This window comes from Mercenaria mercenaria, chromosome 1, assembly GCF_021730395.1.
Source record: "Mercenaria mercenaria strain notata chromosome 1, MADL_Memer_1, whole genome shotgun sequence".
NCBI classification, from domain to species: domain Eukaryota; kingdom Metazoa; phylum Mollusca; class Bivalvia; order Venerida; family Veneridae; genus Mercenaria; species Mercenaria mercenaria.
The window spans coordinates 64,194,631-64,212,673 of NC_069361.1; the positions used below are offsets into that span (position 1 = coordinate 64,194,631).

General features: G+C 33.8%; 2 protein-coding genes across 2 annotated transcripts; both read right to left on the reverse strand.

The window, feature by feature from the left end:
* Positions 1–269: 269 nt before the first annotated feature.
* LOC128555240 (zinc finger protein 888-like) lies at positions 270–5,877 on the reverse strand. The gene is made up of 2 exons (XM_053537032.1): positions 5,474–5,877; positions 270–1,928 (listed from the first exon to the last, which is right to left on the reverse strand). The coding sequence occupies exon 2, from the start codon at positions 1,406–1,408 to the stop codon at positions 452–454; it is 957 nt and encodes a 318-aa protein (XP_053393007.1). The 5' UTR covers positions 1,409–1,928; positions 5,474–5,877; the 3' UTR covers positions 270–451.
* An 8,722-nt stretch (positions 5,878–14,599) lies between these two features.
* On the reverse strand, positions 14,600–17,308 carry LOC123566100 (zinc finger protein 64-like). The gene is made up of 2 exons (XM_053550556.1): positions 17,223–17,308; positions 14,600–15,161 (listed from the first exon to the last, which is right to left on the reverse strand). Exons 1-2 carry the CDS (start codon positions 17,306–17,308, stop codon positions 14,600–14,602), a joined length of 648 nt encoding a protein of 215 aa, XP_053406531.1.
* Between the last annotated feature and the right edge of the window lie 735 nt (positions 17,309–18,043).

Below are 18,043 nucleotides of genomic sequence, written 5' to 3' on the forward strand. Positions count from 1 at the left end.
AAATTTAGATTTACAAGACAGTAACCTAATATTCTCTATATATAATAAATTTTTCACATCTGTGTATATTCATATAATTTTAATGTTTCTTTTTATGAGTATCTTCATTAAATGAAAAATCCCAAATGTAGCATTTAAAAGGTTTCTCTGCAGTGTGTATTCTCATATGTGACTTCAGATCATGTATAAGTACACACATCATATTTGAACGTTTCTCTTTAAAATGCATTTGTAATCTTTCTGAATACTACAATGCCAGTTTCATAGTTACATCTTATTTAAAGGTGTTTTTTTTCACCAGTATGCATTCCCATAGCATCATTTTCTCTCCTGTTTATGCCTTTGGGCTACCTTTATGATTACAAGCCTAATCACAAATATCACATTTTAAGCATTTTTCTCCAGTATGTAATCTCACATAGGCAGGCTACCTTCATGGTTACAAGCATAATCACAAACATTCCTTTCCTGTGTGTTTTCTCATATGAATCTTCAGGCTATTGCTGCGATTACATGAATAATCACAAATACCACATTTAAAGCGTTTTTCTCCAGTATGTACACTCATATGTGCCTTGAGGCTTCTTTGTTGATTGCAAGCATAATCGCAAACATCACATCTAAAGCATTTTTCTCCACTATGTATTCTCATATGTGCCTTCAGGCTATCTTTACGAATACAAGCATAATCACAAACATCACATTTAAAGCATTTCTCTCCGGAATGTATTCTCATGTGTATTTTCAGATTACCTTTATAATTACAAGCATAATCACAAACATCACATTTAAAGCTTTTTTCTCCTGTGTGTATTCTCATATGTACATTTAGACTACCTTTATGATTACATGAATAATCACAAACATCACATTTAAAGCGTTTCTCCCCAGTGTGTACTCTACTATGTATCTTTAGACTACTTTGATGATAACAAGCATAATCACAAATATCACATTTAAAGCTTTTCTCTCCAGTATGTTTTACCATATGTGTCTTCAGGTTATCGCTACGATTACAAGCATAATCACAAACGTCACATTTAAAGCATTTCTCTCCGGAATGTATTCTCATGTGTATTTTCAGATAACTTTTATAATTACAAGCATAATCACAAACATTACATTTAAAGCATTTCTCTCCTGTGTGTTTTGTCATATGAATCTTAAGATAATCGCTGCGATTATAAGCATTATCACAAACATAACATATAAAACATTTCTCTCCTGTGTGTTTTGTCATATGAATCTTAAGTTGATATCTGCGATTACATGTATAATCACAAACAGCACATTTAAAGCGTTTCACTCCAGTATGTATTCTCATATGTGCTTTCAGATTATTTTTATGTTTAGAAGCATAATCACAAACCTCACATTCAAAGCTTTTCTCTCCAGAATGTGTTCTCATGTTTCTCTTCAGGCTACCTTTATGATTACAAGCATAATCACAAACAACACATTTAAAGCCTTTCTCTCCTTAGTGTTTATTAAATGAATCTTAAGAGAATCGCTGCGATTACATGTATAATCACAAAAAGCACATTTAACGCTTTTCTCTTATGTGCATTTTCCCATATGAATTTTTAGATTATCGCTGCGATTATAATCACGAACATTACACATGAAGCTATTCTTTCCATTGTATACTCTCATATATGTCATTAGATTACTTCTGTGATTAAAGCATAGTCACAACATGACAACATTAGAGCATAGTCACACGCGTCACATTTAAAGCATTTATTCTCTGTAGTTGTCATATTTCTTCCGAAGCATTATTGTACGTACGTTCGTCTGCTATCTGTTGCATGGTTATGCTTTACACTTTTTTCGGGATTTGTTTCTTTATCTTGTCCCACCTTGTCTCTGTAAGCTGACTGACAAAAAGTTGGCATCTACAGAATTACTTGTTTGTCATCTGCGTAGAACTACAAAGATAAGGTGTTACAGAAAATTACGTTCATATAAATAGTTTAATTCCTTCTACATGCAAAAATTTAACTAGAATTTCTAAGGCAAAATAATAGCTAAAAATATGTAACTCTTCCTGTGATGCTGCCGGTATAACGTTAAATATTGACCCCGTTGAAAATTGACCCTATTGATCAAAATTTAATGTCAATGTTGGTAGAGTCAATTCTCAACGTTGAAAAAGTACGTTTGGCATTAAATCTCCAGCATTGGGTTTACGCACGTCTTGAATGTACACTATTAAACCTATGTTAAACCTAACCCTAACCTTTAGTCAGTATATAATATACTCAATACGTGCGTACATCCAATAGGAGCAATTTAATGTCGACGGAAAAATCAAAATTTAATGTTGAAATGTTGACGGTGTCAATTCTCAACGTTGAAAAAGGATCCATGGGGTATATTTTCATCGGGATCAGTATTTAATGTTACAGCAGCAACTATGGGCACATGTAAAGTTTAGATGTATTCGGCCCAGAAGTATCTGAGAAACACGTTAACATGCAACACTTTATCCAATATGTCTAACTTAACTTAAACAGAAAACTTAACTTAAACAGAAAAACTGTAATTTATCATGTTGATTCTATGATGCCCAAGGCGTAATTGGATTTTAAATTCATTCGGCTTTGTAGTTCCAGAAAAAGCCTGCTTATATGCAAAACTTTAACGATTCTAAGTATTTTAAGGAGTCCATTTTAAAACAAAAACTAAGCTAGAGTTACGTTACTTATCCTTCGCTATCAACCTTACGATACTTAAACGTGTCAGATATAAAGCCACACGATAGATTTGTTGCTTTAATAATCTGCTTACACGCAAAACATTTGTGAAGCAGACGTCGACTCGGACTGTGACGAGATAGTGACAGCAGCATCGCCCTTATAGTTCTATAGGGAAAGCACATGACTAGGGATCATTTGGTAGTGAGCACGGGCGGGCGTATGCTGTTTGTGAAGATTTGATAAAAGACATTGTGTCTGAAATCGTTCGTCTTCCATCTCTGATTCATATGGGGAAGTTGGCATTACTTGCAGAGAACAGGTATGTACTGGAACAGAAGACAGGTAACTGTCAACCGTTACATAACTGAAATGCTATTGGAAAAAGGCGTTAAACCCAAAACAAACAAACAAACCAAGATCTACTACTGGTATTTGAAAAATTCCAAAAAATCGAACTTAAGATCCATTGTATTTTAATGTATCATAAACATATCAAGAGCACTGCCTGTGGATTCAACGCTCGTCTGCAAGTGTTCGACAAAATGCTAAAAACAATTATGGTTCTTGGCCTTCTCTTTAATCCATGACAAGGAAAAAAGGTGTAAGGTTTCAAAGATACTGTATAGTAAGCATACTGAAAAAAAAAACATCAAGAAATACTGATTTTCTAAGTTGAAAAGGCTCATAATTGTGGTAAAATGCAAAATACTGTTTTAATAGTTACAATATTTTAATCTAATGACAGCAAACATCTGTACACAATTTAAAAGCTATAGCTCTTATAGAAATCGAGAAAAATGAATTAAATTAAAAAAAAATCAAATTTTCTACGTGCTTAAAGGGCTATACTTCAGATAAAATACGCCTCAGACTTATGACTCGTATTTTGACCTACTCACACATCAAATGATGATAAACAAGTCTGAAAAGTTTCAAACTTAGTGTTCACAGCATAAATCTTAACTAAGAAATTCAAATGTTCTAAATACATGAAGGGGCGTAATTCTGACAAGATGCAGGTAGAGCTATGGTTCTTGGTCTACTTACCTGTTTTATAATGATAAAGAAATATGCAATGTTTCAAAACTGTAGCTCTCATATTGTTTTTAGAAAAGTTGGATCTTAAAAAAAAAACCAAGAAAATCAAATGAGTGGTAAAAGGGCTATGGTTTTGACAAAACCCTTATCAGAGTTATGGTTTTTGACCCACATAGTCATAGCTCTCATAGTATTTTTAGAGAAAATGTGGACCTTTGATTAAAGATGGACAAAAACAAAAAATTTAATCAACGACGCCGACGATCAGGCGAAAATACCTGGTAGATTTTTTCAAAGATATTCATTGTATATGTTTCAGAATTTAAACTTAGAGTAATTATAAATCATAGTCTAATACGCACCAATTCAAATTCTTTTAAAACGAACACTGAAACTGTGTGTGAATTAAGAAATAAATAAAGCAGAAAAAATCTTAAACAAATTGAAACAATACAAAAGGGTTCATGAAACGCATTTGGAAACAATTTTACAAAGACGTACTCGGAGTGGATTATACACACGGTGTAAAACCGATTCGTATTGGTGAAATATTGACGTCAACGCGTAACCATGTAATGGTAACACACATAGTTTGTTTTGCATATCAGAATATACAATAAAACCAGTGTTTATACATCATAATCAATACAGCATGTAGCAAAACATGAAATAATTGAACTAATACATCTTAAACAAAAGCATTGTATGTCGTTCAGATGCGTTTTATTACTTAAGTCAGGCTGCACCAACTGAACCACAAACAATAATTTTATTCAATTTGAGATATAATGCATTATTTCTTAAACATCTGTATTTTTTAAGGACATTCAAGTATTTTACCATTTTAACAGTCAATAAAAGTAAACAAAAACATCGTTTTTTTTTCCAAATTAAATGTAGCTATACTTATCATCTGTAACTTTATAAAGGACATTAAAGTATTTTACTAATCATGTTAACTTTTTTATTATTTTAACAATCAATAAAAGGAAACAAAAAGAGCGTTTTTCTACAATAAATCGCCATATTCCAGTCGCAACAACGTTTCCTTTCATAAAATGACCATCTAACTCGAAATATATAAATTAAAGTGAGATTTGACAAAATATGTTATCATAACAGAGTAGATCTATACGTAGGTTTTGAAAATTACGCATCAAAATCATCAAAGTAAGAAATAACTTTTTTGAAACACCACATGCTTATAAAATGTAATTAACCAAAACCATGATAATCAAAGTGAGTTTAATTCGTATTAAATGTACCACTCCTCCAGTATATCCCTTCAACTATTGATATCCCTTTATTAGATTGCTTTGTAAGTGGCTTAGTATAAATAACATTCATATTACATGCAAATGACACCATTTATACATTTACATAAGTTCTTACTTAATAGTTAACTGCAAAGTTGAGAGTAAATACACATATGTGAGAAATATAATGTTAAGATTGCAGAAGAGTTAATTAAAAGCAGGTTCATACCTGGAATGACGCAGTAAACAATATTTAATTATAGATCCAGCTTTTTACTTAAACGTCTAATTTTGAATGATACTTTGTTGTTTTGTTTTGATGTATTTTACCTGTCGGACTTTGCCAAACGAAGCATAAAGATTCTTTTCTGAAGAAATTGCCTAAGGATCAAAATGTCAGTCAAAATCCTACATACAATACGTCCCCTTCGGCATCGGTAACATGATATCATCTTTAACTTTATACTATAATAAACTTACAAAAAAACATTTATTGTATTAGCAAAATTCTCATTGGCAGAGGTCGCGAAAGCCGTCGGACCGTCGGACATTTCCGGTAAATTTTGATCCGGTCCGGCATGATATATCAAGTTCACAAGACCGAGTGTCCGATAAAAATTGCAGGTCAATATGATAAAATAAGAAGAAAGTCCTCCACGATTTCGCGAAAGTTCGACTTTCATCATTTAATTGTAAAATGGAATCCCGAGAAATTGATGTCAAACTATATTTTAGTAAGCGCCTGTTTCATTGGTACTTAAAATAGAAACAGTGGAAACCCCTCACAACGTCACGACAATTCTAAGAACGCGCGTTATCATTGGATGCGTACTAATCGTGGATGGTACTCGATTTATGTACGCGGGAACCAGACGGGAATTTCCAGAAATTCTCTTTTTATGGCATGAAGGGGGCAATTAGCCGGATATGCCTCCGTGGTCCACTCGAATGTAGTCCATATCAATATATAGTGCAATTTTCCCGCCTAGTAAAGGCCATTTTCATGCCAGATATAAGCTTTATTTATGCTTGTTTGTTAAAAGGAATGTCCGCAGATGATTTTAAGCTACGTTATATGCTTCAGAAGTTGATTGGAAGCTGCCTTGTAAAATGAAAGTGAAAGTAGGTATTTCCTGATGTCTACCTACGCAATATTAACGTTTTCATCACGTGTCTCAGTCACGTGACCATGGTTTCACTGCATTATGGTCAACCCCATATTTTTTGGGTATATTTTGATTGCCTAAAGACAGACCTTCAAGACAAGGGTAGTCTCGCAGGAAGTGAAAGGCTAGAAATCTTGATAAAAATATGTTATAAGTTGTTAATTTTATATAGAAAATAGCAGCGGATGCATTTAATACCTTCATACCTTATGTCAACATCAACGTGACTCGGTGCAAACAACAGACTTGTGGGGTAAAAAAAAGCGATGATATAGCAAATGAATATGAATAAAATCTGTAAAATTACTAAAAGATCCTTTGGAAGCAAAGAATGCAACCAAGAAGAATAACAACATACTCGTTGACTGAGTCTTCGCGAGAGGTAATGAAATGTGCAACATCTCTCACGCCCCCTAGCAACTCTAGATTTATTACACATATGTTGAATGGACTCCATGGTCCCAAAGGATCAGAAAATATAACAACACTGAATCCAAGTACAGGGAGATTTTTTACAGCCTGAAAACTTAATGTCTGAAGATCTGTTTCAATTAATATGACGTGGAAATAAACTTAAAGGATGTAATTTGTGTAATGCTGTCTATATAGACTATGTATAATACCAGTTTTAAAGATCAGATATCAAATTTATTAAAAAGAAATCGGTCTGGTAAAATATTATCCGGTCCTGTAAAAAAATCATGTTTACCAGACCGACTGTCCAGTGAATGTTCAGGGTCTTTCGTGAACACTGCATTGGTGTTATGAAGTTTCTTTTAAATCCGACCAAAAATATAGATGAAGTGAAATTTTGCTCAACAGACAAAAGAGACTAGACAAAAGAGACTTTCAAGTTGTTTATAAGTAAGATACGACCAAGCTTTTTTTTTTTTACATATATATCACATTTCCAGAAAAGAGATTTTAAGTACAAGTCTGCAGCCGCTTACTCCTCGGTGATGTATTGTAAATTTATGTTTGCATGAAACGCATATTTGGAAATTGTTTAATCCCAGTGATTTTGTTAATGCTTCTTTTACAGTAAAGGCTGTTTCTCATAGCCAAAATAACTTTATTTTCCCTCAAATTGTTATGTTTTTTCCCTGAAGAAGGGCATATTATCAACTTCAGTTTTAAAGAAAACTACAATATGCACATTGAATAGTTTATTTAAGTTTGTGTTTATACTTTTGACACTATTTTCACTCTCCTTATAAACATTGGCTGTTGTTAACCCCCTGTCCGTCATGAAAAAACACATTATATGTAATACAATTACTATCAACACACTTGAGGTCAAAATTTTCACTCAATGGGTCTTTGTCAGAAAGTTCAATTTAATAGGAGAGATGGGGGAGTGGGGAATATGGTCTTTCCCGTTAAAATAGTGGAAATGATGATGCAAGACATTATCAAAATTGCCACTTGGAATAAATCCATAATTGTATATAAACCGATGAAATAAATTTGTTGAAAGTACCTGATAATATTAGGTTATTTAACATTGTTCTGTGCAATACGTAGATATATTTGGACGAGTACCTAGCTGAGAAAACCATATTGGACGAGCCGTTAGGCGAGTTCAATATGGTTTTCTCAGCTGGGTACGAGTCCAAATATATCTCGTATTGTACAGTACCATGTTAAATAACCTTTTTATTCTATATCTATTTTATCTTACTATAATAATAGTTTAAATTAAAAATGTTTCACTGAATATTGTATTCCTGCCTTTTCTAGTTTTTCCCAGCTTGGTATGAGTGCAAATATATATTATACAGAACAATGTTAGACCTTAAATAACCTTTATATTCTATATTTATTTCACTTCATACGTAATATACGTAATTCATTGAATGTTGTTTTTTCTTCGTATCATCATTAAAAAAAGTATATAGTGCAACCTCCCTACAACAGCCATTTGGCGATTTGGGTGTTAATAATATTTCAAGCTGGCTGAGATATTATGCCTACAAACATTGTCAGCAAATTTGGTGAAGATCGGATGAAAACTGTTCGACTTAAAAGAGCGGACAAGGCTAAATTCCCCGTTTTTCGAGTAATTCAAGGACTATAATCAAAGACTGCCTAGTACAATTTGGCTGGTTATCGAAATTTGCCGAGATGTAATGCCCATAAACATTGTCAGCAAGTTTGGTACTAAAGATCCGACGAAAACTGAATTATAGAGCAGACATGTTTTGGATGCTGACCGCCCGTCCGCTGCCATTCATAATCTTCTCCATTTTGTTTCTTAACCGTTAAATAAAAACTGCTGAGGTAGCTATTCAGACAGTCAGGGCTGATACCAATTTCTAGGTTTCGTCCGGAACGGCTTCTTTTAGCGACTTTTCAAATATTCCAACATCTGATGATCCTTTTTACTGTATTTTTAAGTTTTTGATTATTAACAAACGTTTTAATATCTAAATCAGATAGCATTGTTATCCCTTGAATCGTTTTTGTGTGTTGTAAACAAACAAAAAAAACTCAAATTAAATCCAGATTTCAAGACGCATAATCAAACTCTATACATAGAGCGCCTACTTCATCCGATTTACATTCGGAACATTTTCACGCGTTCAAGGCTTTATCGTATGTTTAACATGGGACTGTTGAACTGTCCAAATACAGAAAATACAGGATTTTTTGTACGCGCGTGCGTCCAAATACAGAAAATACAGGATTTTTGTACGCACGTGCATCCAAATACTATTACGTTATTTAACATTGTTCTGTACAATACGGAGATATATTTGGACGAGTACCTAGCTGAGAAAACCATATTGGACGAGCCGTTAGGCGAGTTCAATATGGTTCTCTCAGCTGGGTACGAGTCCAAATATATCTCGTATTGTACAGTACAATGTTAAATAACCTTTTTATTCTATATCTATTTTATCTTACTATTATAATAGTTTAAATTAAAAATGTTTCACTGAATAAATTGTATTCATGCCTTTTCTAGTTTTTCCCAGCTTGGTATGAGTGCAAATATATATTATACAGAACAATGTTAGACCTTAAATAACCTTTTCATTCTATATTTATTTCACTTCATACGTAATATACGTAATTCATTGAATGTTGTTGTTTCTGCGTATTATCATTAAAAAGTATATGGTGCAACCTCCTTACAACAGCCATTTGGCGATTTGGGTAGTAATAATACTTGGCTGAGATATTATGCCCAAAAACATTGTCAGCAGGTTTGGTGAAGATCGGATGAAAACTGTTTGACTTAAAAGAGTGGACAAGGCTAAATTCCTCGTTTTTCGAGTAATTCAAGGACTATATTCAAAGAGTGCCTAGTACAATTTGACTGGTTATCGAAATTGGCCGAGATGTAATGCCCACAAATATTGTCAGCAAGTTTGGTACTAAAGATCCGACGAAAGCTGAATTATTGAGCAGACATGTTTTGGATGCTGACCGCCCGTCCGCTGCCATGCATAATCTTCTCCATTTTGTTTCTTTACCGTTAAATGAAAACTGCTGAGGTAGCTATTCAGACAGTCTGGGCTGATACCAGTTTCTAGGTTTCGTCGTCCCGTAATGCTTCTTTTAGCGACTTTCAAATATTCCAACATCTGATGATCCTTTTTACTGTATTTTTAAGTTTTTGATTATAAACGAACTTTTTAATATCTAAATCAGATTCCCTTGAATCGTTTTTGTGTGTTGTAAACAAACAAAAAAACTCAAATTAAATCCAGATTTCAAGACGTTTGATCAAAGAGCGCCTACTTCATCCGATTTACATTCGGAACATTTTCATGCATTTCGGGCTTTATCGTATGTTTAACATGGGACTGTTAAACCGTCCAAATACAGAAAATACAGGATTTTTTGTACGCGCGTGCGTCCAAATACAGAAAATACAGGATTTTTGTACGCACGTGCGTCCAAATACCGTAATATATTGTACGGTCACATGTTGCAAATGAACGTTCGCGATTGGATAGATAAAATAGGTATAGAATAATGTAATATATTGTACGGTCACGTGTTGCAAATGAACGTTCGCGATTGGATAGATAAAATAGGTATAGAATAATGGGTAAAATATGTTAAATCATCAATAGAAAAATATTTTTTTTGTTAAAAAGATGAGGAAACAGAGACGGTCTCCATTTTCAAAAGAGTCGCAAGAAACAAAACTAAAACCGTACATAAAAATATGTTATTTTTCCCGAATATTCATTGCTGCCCGCTAAATTATCTTTCTTTTTAAATTTTCATGCTGCATGGTTAACGATTCGGTTAAACAACTCTTTTTTATTCAAATGACCGACATTTTTTTTTTTATTTTGCCACCTTATATAAATTGAAGCAGAAATATACATTATACAAATATATGGAAGTGTCCGCAATTTTCAAAATGGTCGCAAGAAATACAACCAAAATTATACATAAGAATATGTTTATTATACATGTTGCATGGTTAACAATTTGGTTAAACAACTTTTTTTTATTCAAATGACCGACGTTTTATTTTTATTTTGCCACCTTAAATAAATTGGACCAGAAATATACATTATTGTTCCTTCTCATAGGTTAAAGGTCAGTAATTCAGATCTTTCTTTGTTTCATATAAAAAACGACAACTTCAGATCGTCTTTACGTATCTTTAGAGAACATCACTTTTTCCTTCACCTATTTTTCTTTAAAGTTCTATCACAAATTAACGAAAAAATGAAAAGAAAATAGGGGGTTATATAGTTCCTAGTGAAATGCCAGTCAGTTGCAATTGTGGTCTGCTACCCTAAAAATGGCGCATATTTGCTCTCGTCCGCGCAATAAACACCTATTTCCGGTTTCGATCTGCAAAACTTGCCATGTGGGGTGTATGAACATGAAAACCGTCTCATTTCATGCAGAATGTATTCTAGTAGTGAAAAATGGTGACTAAAGCACTCGTTCTAGACGAATTTGCGCAAAAAAGGGAAAATTAGGATCTATTTATTATGGACTTCTTTCGACTACACCACGGAAGCACATTTTCGACCGAATTACTGACCTTATTCCTATCAAGGGAAGGAACACTTATGGTGAACATGTCACACTTGACTGAGCAGGTAATGGATACAAGGGTATCATCAAAGGCATCCGAATAGTAGGGCGCCGCCATCTTGGACTCATGCATATTCATTACAAATAGCCTCTTTGCCAGGGTGTATTTACGCATCTTTAAGCCAATCTTTAGACTAAAGTTTAGTGAAAAACAACTACGTAATAACAGGTCTTCAAGAAACAATAATATAGTTAAAATCATATAACTCCTAAATCTAACTTGTCATATTGAAGAATGGAGATTATTCAATCTGACTAAAGTACATATCCTATTACGCTACGCATAGGATCTGAAAACGACCTATTCATTGCCTCGTTCTGACGGCTCTTTCTCTAGCCAATCAGAGCCTAGCTTACAACATCTTGCAAATCTACATGTAGCATTGACTTTTGATATTTACAATTCTTATGTTGTAATGTATAAGATAGCCGGTTAGCTCAGTCGGTAGGCCACTTGCTTTGTAAGCGAGGGGTCCCGGGTTCGAGTCCTGGAATAACCGCATATTTTTCTTATCCTTTGACAATCGAACAAGTCGTCTGATTGGATAACATAATAATAGCAATAATGGAAATCCAAAATATACAGAAGACGAATATGAATAGGCCGTTCTCAGATCTTCGTTTAGAAGATCAAGTACTTTAGTCAGATTGGGAGATTATTTAAATGAGTAAGCATCATCTAAAAATAGACTCCCGTCAAAAATATCGTCTGCTATTATTCTGCTTGGTTTCATTTTCTTCTAGCTTAACTTCTACGGTCCCAGACGGCCGTATTTCGTTCTGGAGCTGGAAGTATCAGTCATGCGATGCAATTAAGCAAGGCGTTTGGCAGCACTTTTCTGTCCATGTATTGCTATGTGAAACTTTAAATTTACAAAGGCTAACATACGGCCAAATTCCGATCTGTGCCACTCCATTAGGGAAGATTCCCGAAATTTTGACAGAATGATGGTCTTTATTATTTACGTCCGCTGATATAATATTTAAGTAGGTGTTTATTATTATAAGTTAAAATATATGTTTGTGCGAAATAACTTTAAATGTTTTTAAATAGATCTAGATAAGAATGCACCTAAACTAACAAAACATATTTTTCATTATTGTTTTATTAAACATCTGTAACAGGATGCTAAAAACAGATCCCTTTAATAAAAAGAATATTTAGGCTAATATGCGCTAGAAGGAACCTTTTGGTAAGCTGAATCTTGTACAAATATATGGAAGTGTCTGTAATTTTCAAAATGGTCGCAAGAAATACAACCAAAATTATACATAAGAATAAGTTGCCAAAATATCCATCGTTTCTGTTTTCTAAATTTTCATGCTGCATGGTTAACGATTCGGTTAAACAACTCTTTTTTATTCAAATGACCGACCTTTTTTTGCCACCTGAAATAAATTGGACCAGTAACATACATTATACAAGTATATGGAAGTGTCCGCAATTTTCAAAATCATGGAATGGTCGCAAGAAATACAGCCAAAATTATACATAAGTTGCCAAAATATCCATCGTTTCTGTTTTATTTTACATGTTGCATGGTTAACAATTTCATTTCACAACTCTTTGAATTTCTCATCCATATGGTCATTTTTTTATTTGGCAGACATTATACAAACAATGGATGCAGAACATGTATATCTATTAGAAAAAAGTCACGTTATCTTGTTTAAAAAAAATAAAGAAATAAGCTATGACAATAATAATAATCAAAATGGTTGCTTTTCACAAAGTAAGATACCTTATATCAGATGTAGCTATACTAAAACAAGTCATATAATCAATCAGTCACTAATTTGAAATGACGGCCTGAACAAGTGTAGTAAGACTACAAATATTACATAAGGTATAGCTTTCAAAATGTTCAAATCTAGCGCTTTTAAGTTACATCATATATTCCGCTCACAAATTGTTTAATGTTTGCTTGATAGAACATGTGGGATATACGCATTTCTCAAATACAGTTAAACCTGTGCGAATGACCAGGATTTTATTTAGACTAAATATTTTGTTTACAATATGTGTTCAACGGCATCTTCGTTTTGAAATAGTACGATGCTTGGAAACATTGTTTTCATGAGCTGAAGAAATGACCTATAAAGTTAAAAATAATAGATTTATTTGTTAATGATGTAGATGTTTCTGTTGTTCTTTTTCCATTCTCTCTTTTAGTTCTTGTAAACTGCTGGCAAGTAAATTCTCATGCGTTCTAAACATTTAAAACATCATGTTACAACCTGTCTAGATATTAAAGAGACGAAAATCAGGTCGATCATTTACCAAGTCTTTCAATGACCTAGTGGCCAAGATTTTTACCTAGATCTATTCATTCTAGATTTTACACAAATATTATGACAAAGTTTTCTGAAGATGATATTGAAGAGCGCGTACACTCAGTGCGGAAGATTCAATGCCAACCGTGTGAATTGCTGAGCTTCTCTTCTAATGGCATGAATTGCTTACGGAAGAATTCCGGCAGAATACTTTCAACAGTACCATTCATATATTGTTTTTAAGGAAAATTAGTTTGCTTAAAATTGCTCCTTTTGAAAGTAGTGTTGAAATACAGATACAAATGCAATAAAGTTTAAACTGTGTTCCTCAAGCAGACCCGTGTCAACGCCTTTGAATTTTAAATTTAAATGTATAGGTTTCAGGATTCGTTTTCATGGTAAAAATAATCTAATTCTAGAAATCGGCTTCTATTACTGATATTTTATTTAATTTTAGTATAAAACAACCAAATTATAAATGGAAACTGAAAAAAATAGGTATTAAAAAGCAACCTGCCCGATTTTATTTTAACATGGCCAGAAAAAGTTACCTTTCACCCAACCTTAGTCCCAGTAACGGCAGTTACAAATACATATTTTCTTACATTCTGCATACATAACAACCGCAAAATATTGATCATTATTCAGAGCGAAAGACTCATGAAATATTTCGACAAATAATGACTGTTTAAAAATAGTTCAAATAAAAATATTGCTCAAAATTACTACCTTCAAGATAAAAGTTATTAATTGACACTAAACGTCATGACGTGTGTTTTCTCATATTTGTCTCCAAATCTTACATAAGCACAAACATTACAATTTAAACGTTTCTCTCAAAAATGTATCTACTTATGTTTCTCAGTAATACAACGACAATTTCATATGAAATCACGGACATCTTATCAGAAGGGATACTTTCTTCACCTGCATATACTCTCATATATATATTTCAAGATTACTGCTTCAATCATAAGCATGGCAATTGTAGCGTTCTTCTCCATTATGTACTTTCATATGTGCATTCAGACTAGTTTTGCGGGACCTTTGCGACTACACGCATAATCACAAAGATTTTTCTCCAGTATGTATTCTAATATGAACGTTTATAACGCATCTCTTCAGTATGTATTCTCATATGTTCCTTTAGACTACCTTTATGGTTACAAGCAAAGTCACAAACATCACATTTCAGGCATTTCTCACCTGTGTGTATTCTCATATGTTTCTTAAGATTACCTTTACAATTACTGGCATAATCGCAAAAGCCACATTTGAAGCTTTTCTCTCCTGTGTGTATTCTCATATGTTTCTTAAGATTACCTTTACAATTACTGGCATAATCGCAAAAACCACACTTGAAGATTTTCTCTACTGTGTGTTTTCTCATAGAAATCTCCAGATTATCGCAAGCATCATCTTTGAGGCATTTATTCTCAGTAGTTGTAATTCTGTCTTTCGGGGAATTATTCTTTTTAATAGTGGTTTTAGGGATTTCACTCTTGTACGAGTCCTCGTCTCTTATCTGTAGCATAGTTATATTTTGATTTTCTGTTCTAGCATTTGTTACCTCATCTTGCCCAGACTTGTCTCCGTAAGCTGGCTGGAACAAATTTGCCATCAATAGAATTACTTCGTTTGTCATCTGCATCGATCTACAAAGATAAAAGATGTTACAGAAAATTACATATCAATGATTTTTGCTGCATGCAAAACCTTTCCTAAAGTTGAAAAAGGAAAGTAATTTTGAAAAAAATAATAGCAAGACATATGTTACTCCTCTTGTGAGGTCACTTTATGGTACAGTTTTGACAACAGAAAAGCTATAGTCATGTAATTGTGATGTTAATTCCTTTTATGACGCCAAGGACGTGTGTAGATTTTTAAAGCATTCTGCTTTATAGTTTCAGAGAAGCTGCTTTTATGCAAATATTTATGGAATGATTCTTGGTACTTAAAGGGACACAATTTTAACAAAAAGCTACAAATATATTACATATCATCTTTTATTAACCTTACATAGCTTAAACATGTGTGAAATCTGACGCCATATGATGCATCAGTTTGTTTGGTAACCCACTTACACGTAAAATATTTGTGAAGCGGACGTCGACTCGTACTTACAGCTCAATAGAGAAAAGACATTGTGTCTGAATCATTCGTCCCCCATCTCTGATTCATGTGGGGAAGTTGACAGTTATATGCGGAAAACAGGGTTTTTACTAAATAAAGATACTAACCCACCGTGATATAATTGAAATGCTGTTGATAAACGGCGTTATGCCCAAAACAAACAAACAAACAAACTAATCCAGCTATACTATAGGTATTGAAAAATTACAAAACATTGAACTTCAACCAAGTGTACCATTTCAATGTCCAGTTTAAAATGCTCACAACTCGAGCAGCGCCTGCTGGTGCCAATTATCGTCTGCAAGTGTTCGACAATACGCTAAAAAGAGTTATGGCTCTTAGCCTCCTGTCTCATCTTATTGACAACAAAAATGTATGAGGTTTCAAAGATGTCGTAAGTTTTCAAGAAAAAGTGAAACAAAGAAAAAATAACGAGTAAATACGAACTTTCTAAGTTAAAAATGTCTGACAAAATAATTGCAGCATAAAATTCTAGTTCTCAATCTTAGTACTAATTTTATGATAAAAACACTTGTACAAAGTTTCAAAGATATTGCTTTTGTAGAAATCAAGGAAAATGACCTAAATAAAAAGAATGTCTCAGACTTATGGCTCAACATTTTCTGATTTGATACGCCGAAGAAAAGTACTTGCGGTTAAACCATTTACTTCAAAGACCTTAGATTCACACAACAGATAACCCTTAATTATGCGGTTGTCGGGCCTATCAAACATTTCTGTATTGAAAATACACAATTGTGTATAAATGGGTTTGCATCAAGATATCAGATAAGATAAAAAAAATCCGAAAGTTACAACATGTGTATATCACAAATGCGTTGATTATTTCAACGAAGAACTGAGTAATTAGGTGCCCAAAAGTAATTATGTATGGCAGTCTATTATGAATTCTACACGACCAGCTAATAACCTACAAATCTATCTACTGTACTACGCGTGCTGTATTTTGGCAATTACAGGTACATTTATACACTGCGTATACAGTTTTAGGAAAGAATGTATCAAATGCCCCCTCTATTATTTTCTAGTTAAAACTAACAATTGATAACATATTTCATCAGCATTTCTGGCCTTTCAATTCCTGCGAGACTAGGCAATAAAAATATAAAAACAGCTTCGACTAATTTTTGAAGCATATAATATAACGAGCTTAAAATCACCCGCATAATTCCTCTTTAAAATCAAGCACCAATAAAGCTTATATGTGACAAGAAAATAGCTTTACTTGGCGGGAAAATTGCACTATATATTGATATGAACTATATTTAAATGGACCACTTCTCCGACCCGCCAGTGAGTGCACGTCTCAAGAAGGCACAGGGCATTGACGGAACTAGGTCATAAATATATTGACCTTTTCCTGTCAGTGTCCTGACTGAAGCTGGTGGGAGTGGCCCTAAATGGGACCGTTTGTGAAAGAAGCTGTCTTCTTGGTGACGACCTGCAGATACTAGACGGCATGCAGAGAAGCCCCTGAGCTTCCTAATCCGTACGCTCAACATGGCGTACAGGAGGGGAAGAGCACAACACCACGACGAGAGAGCAGCGACGATGCCAGCTACTTGCAGCTCCAACCTCCCTTGTTAGGGCGACCTTGCGATACCTCCAGTATCATATTGTCAGCAATCACGTCTCGGGGATCTGTCATTTATATTCTCATAGGCCAGCGACAGTGACCCACTTTTGGCTACAAAATTCTTTGGACTTCTGGCTTATACTCTACGGAAATTACGTAGAGGTGAATTCACTTCATCATTTTGGCTTCAAAAACTTATCTTTAACGGCATGCCTGGTGACATGCTGGGGGTCTACACTCTACATAGCTAAAAATGCTATACTGTGCCTGAAAGGGCGGATGGGCTCTTAAATAAACTTAAAAATACATACATACTTCAAATGGACCACATAGGCATAATACTACTTCATACCTTTATGACCCCATACGTGGGAGGAAATTTCTCAAGCCAAATGCTGCAACGTAGCACGTAGTTGTACTTCACATTTCATGAAAATATTTCTTTAATTCTCGTCTAAATTAATTTGAAGGCAGCCGTGTAAGAATCGAAATAATAAGTATCTAAACAATGTTTAAAGATTTATTCAGGTTAGATAAAGATTTTCTCGAAGCGTTATCCCTACAATCAGTTTAGATGAAACTGTAAGAACTACTTGTAAACACAAAAGACACGTAAATTCGCTTTTGTTAGTTTTCATAAAAGATATGAATATGTCCTTTAAAATATCGTTTGGCCTGCATAACCATACCAAAACAATTGCTCCGCCCCATCAGGTTTCTGAAGCTTTGATTGAGAAAAGGTGGGCCTAAACAAAAAATTTTACCAACGAATACGCCGACGATAAAGTGAAAATACCTCATAGATTT

Coding starts and splice junctions, on each gene's coding strand:
- LOC123566100 (XM_053550556.1), bottom strand. CDS start 17,308: ATGACAGATCCCCGAGACGTGATTGCTGACAATATGATACTGGAGGTA. Junction 15,162..17,222: donor AAGGGAGGTTGGAGCTGCAA/GTAGCTGGCATC, acceptor TTATCTTTGTAG/ATCGATGCAGATGACAAACG.
- LOC128555240 (XM_053537032.1), bottom strand. CDS start 1,408: ATGAGAACACATTCTGGAGAGAAAAGCTTTGAATGTGAGGTTTGTGAT.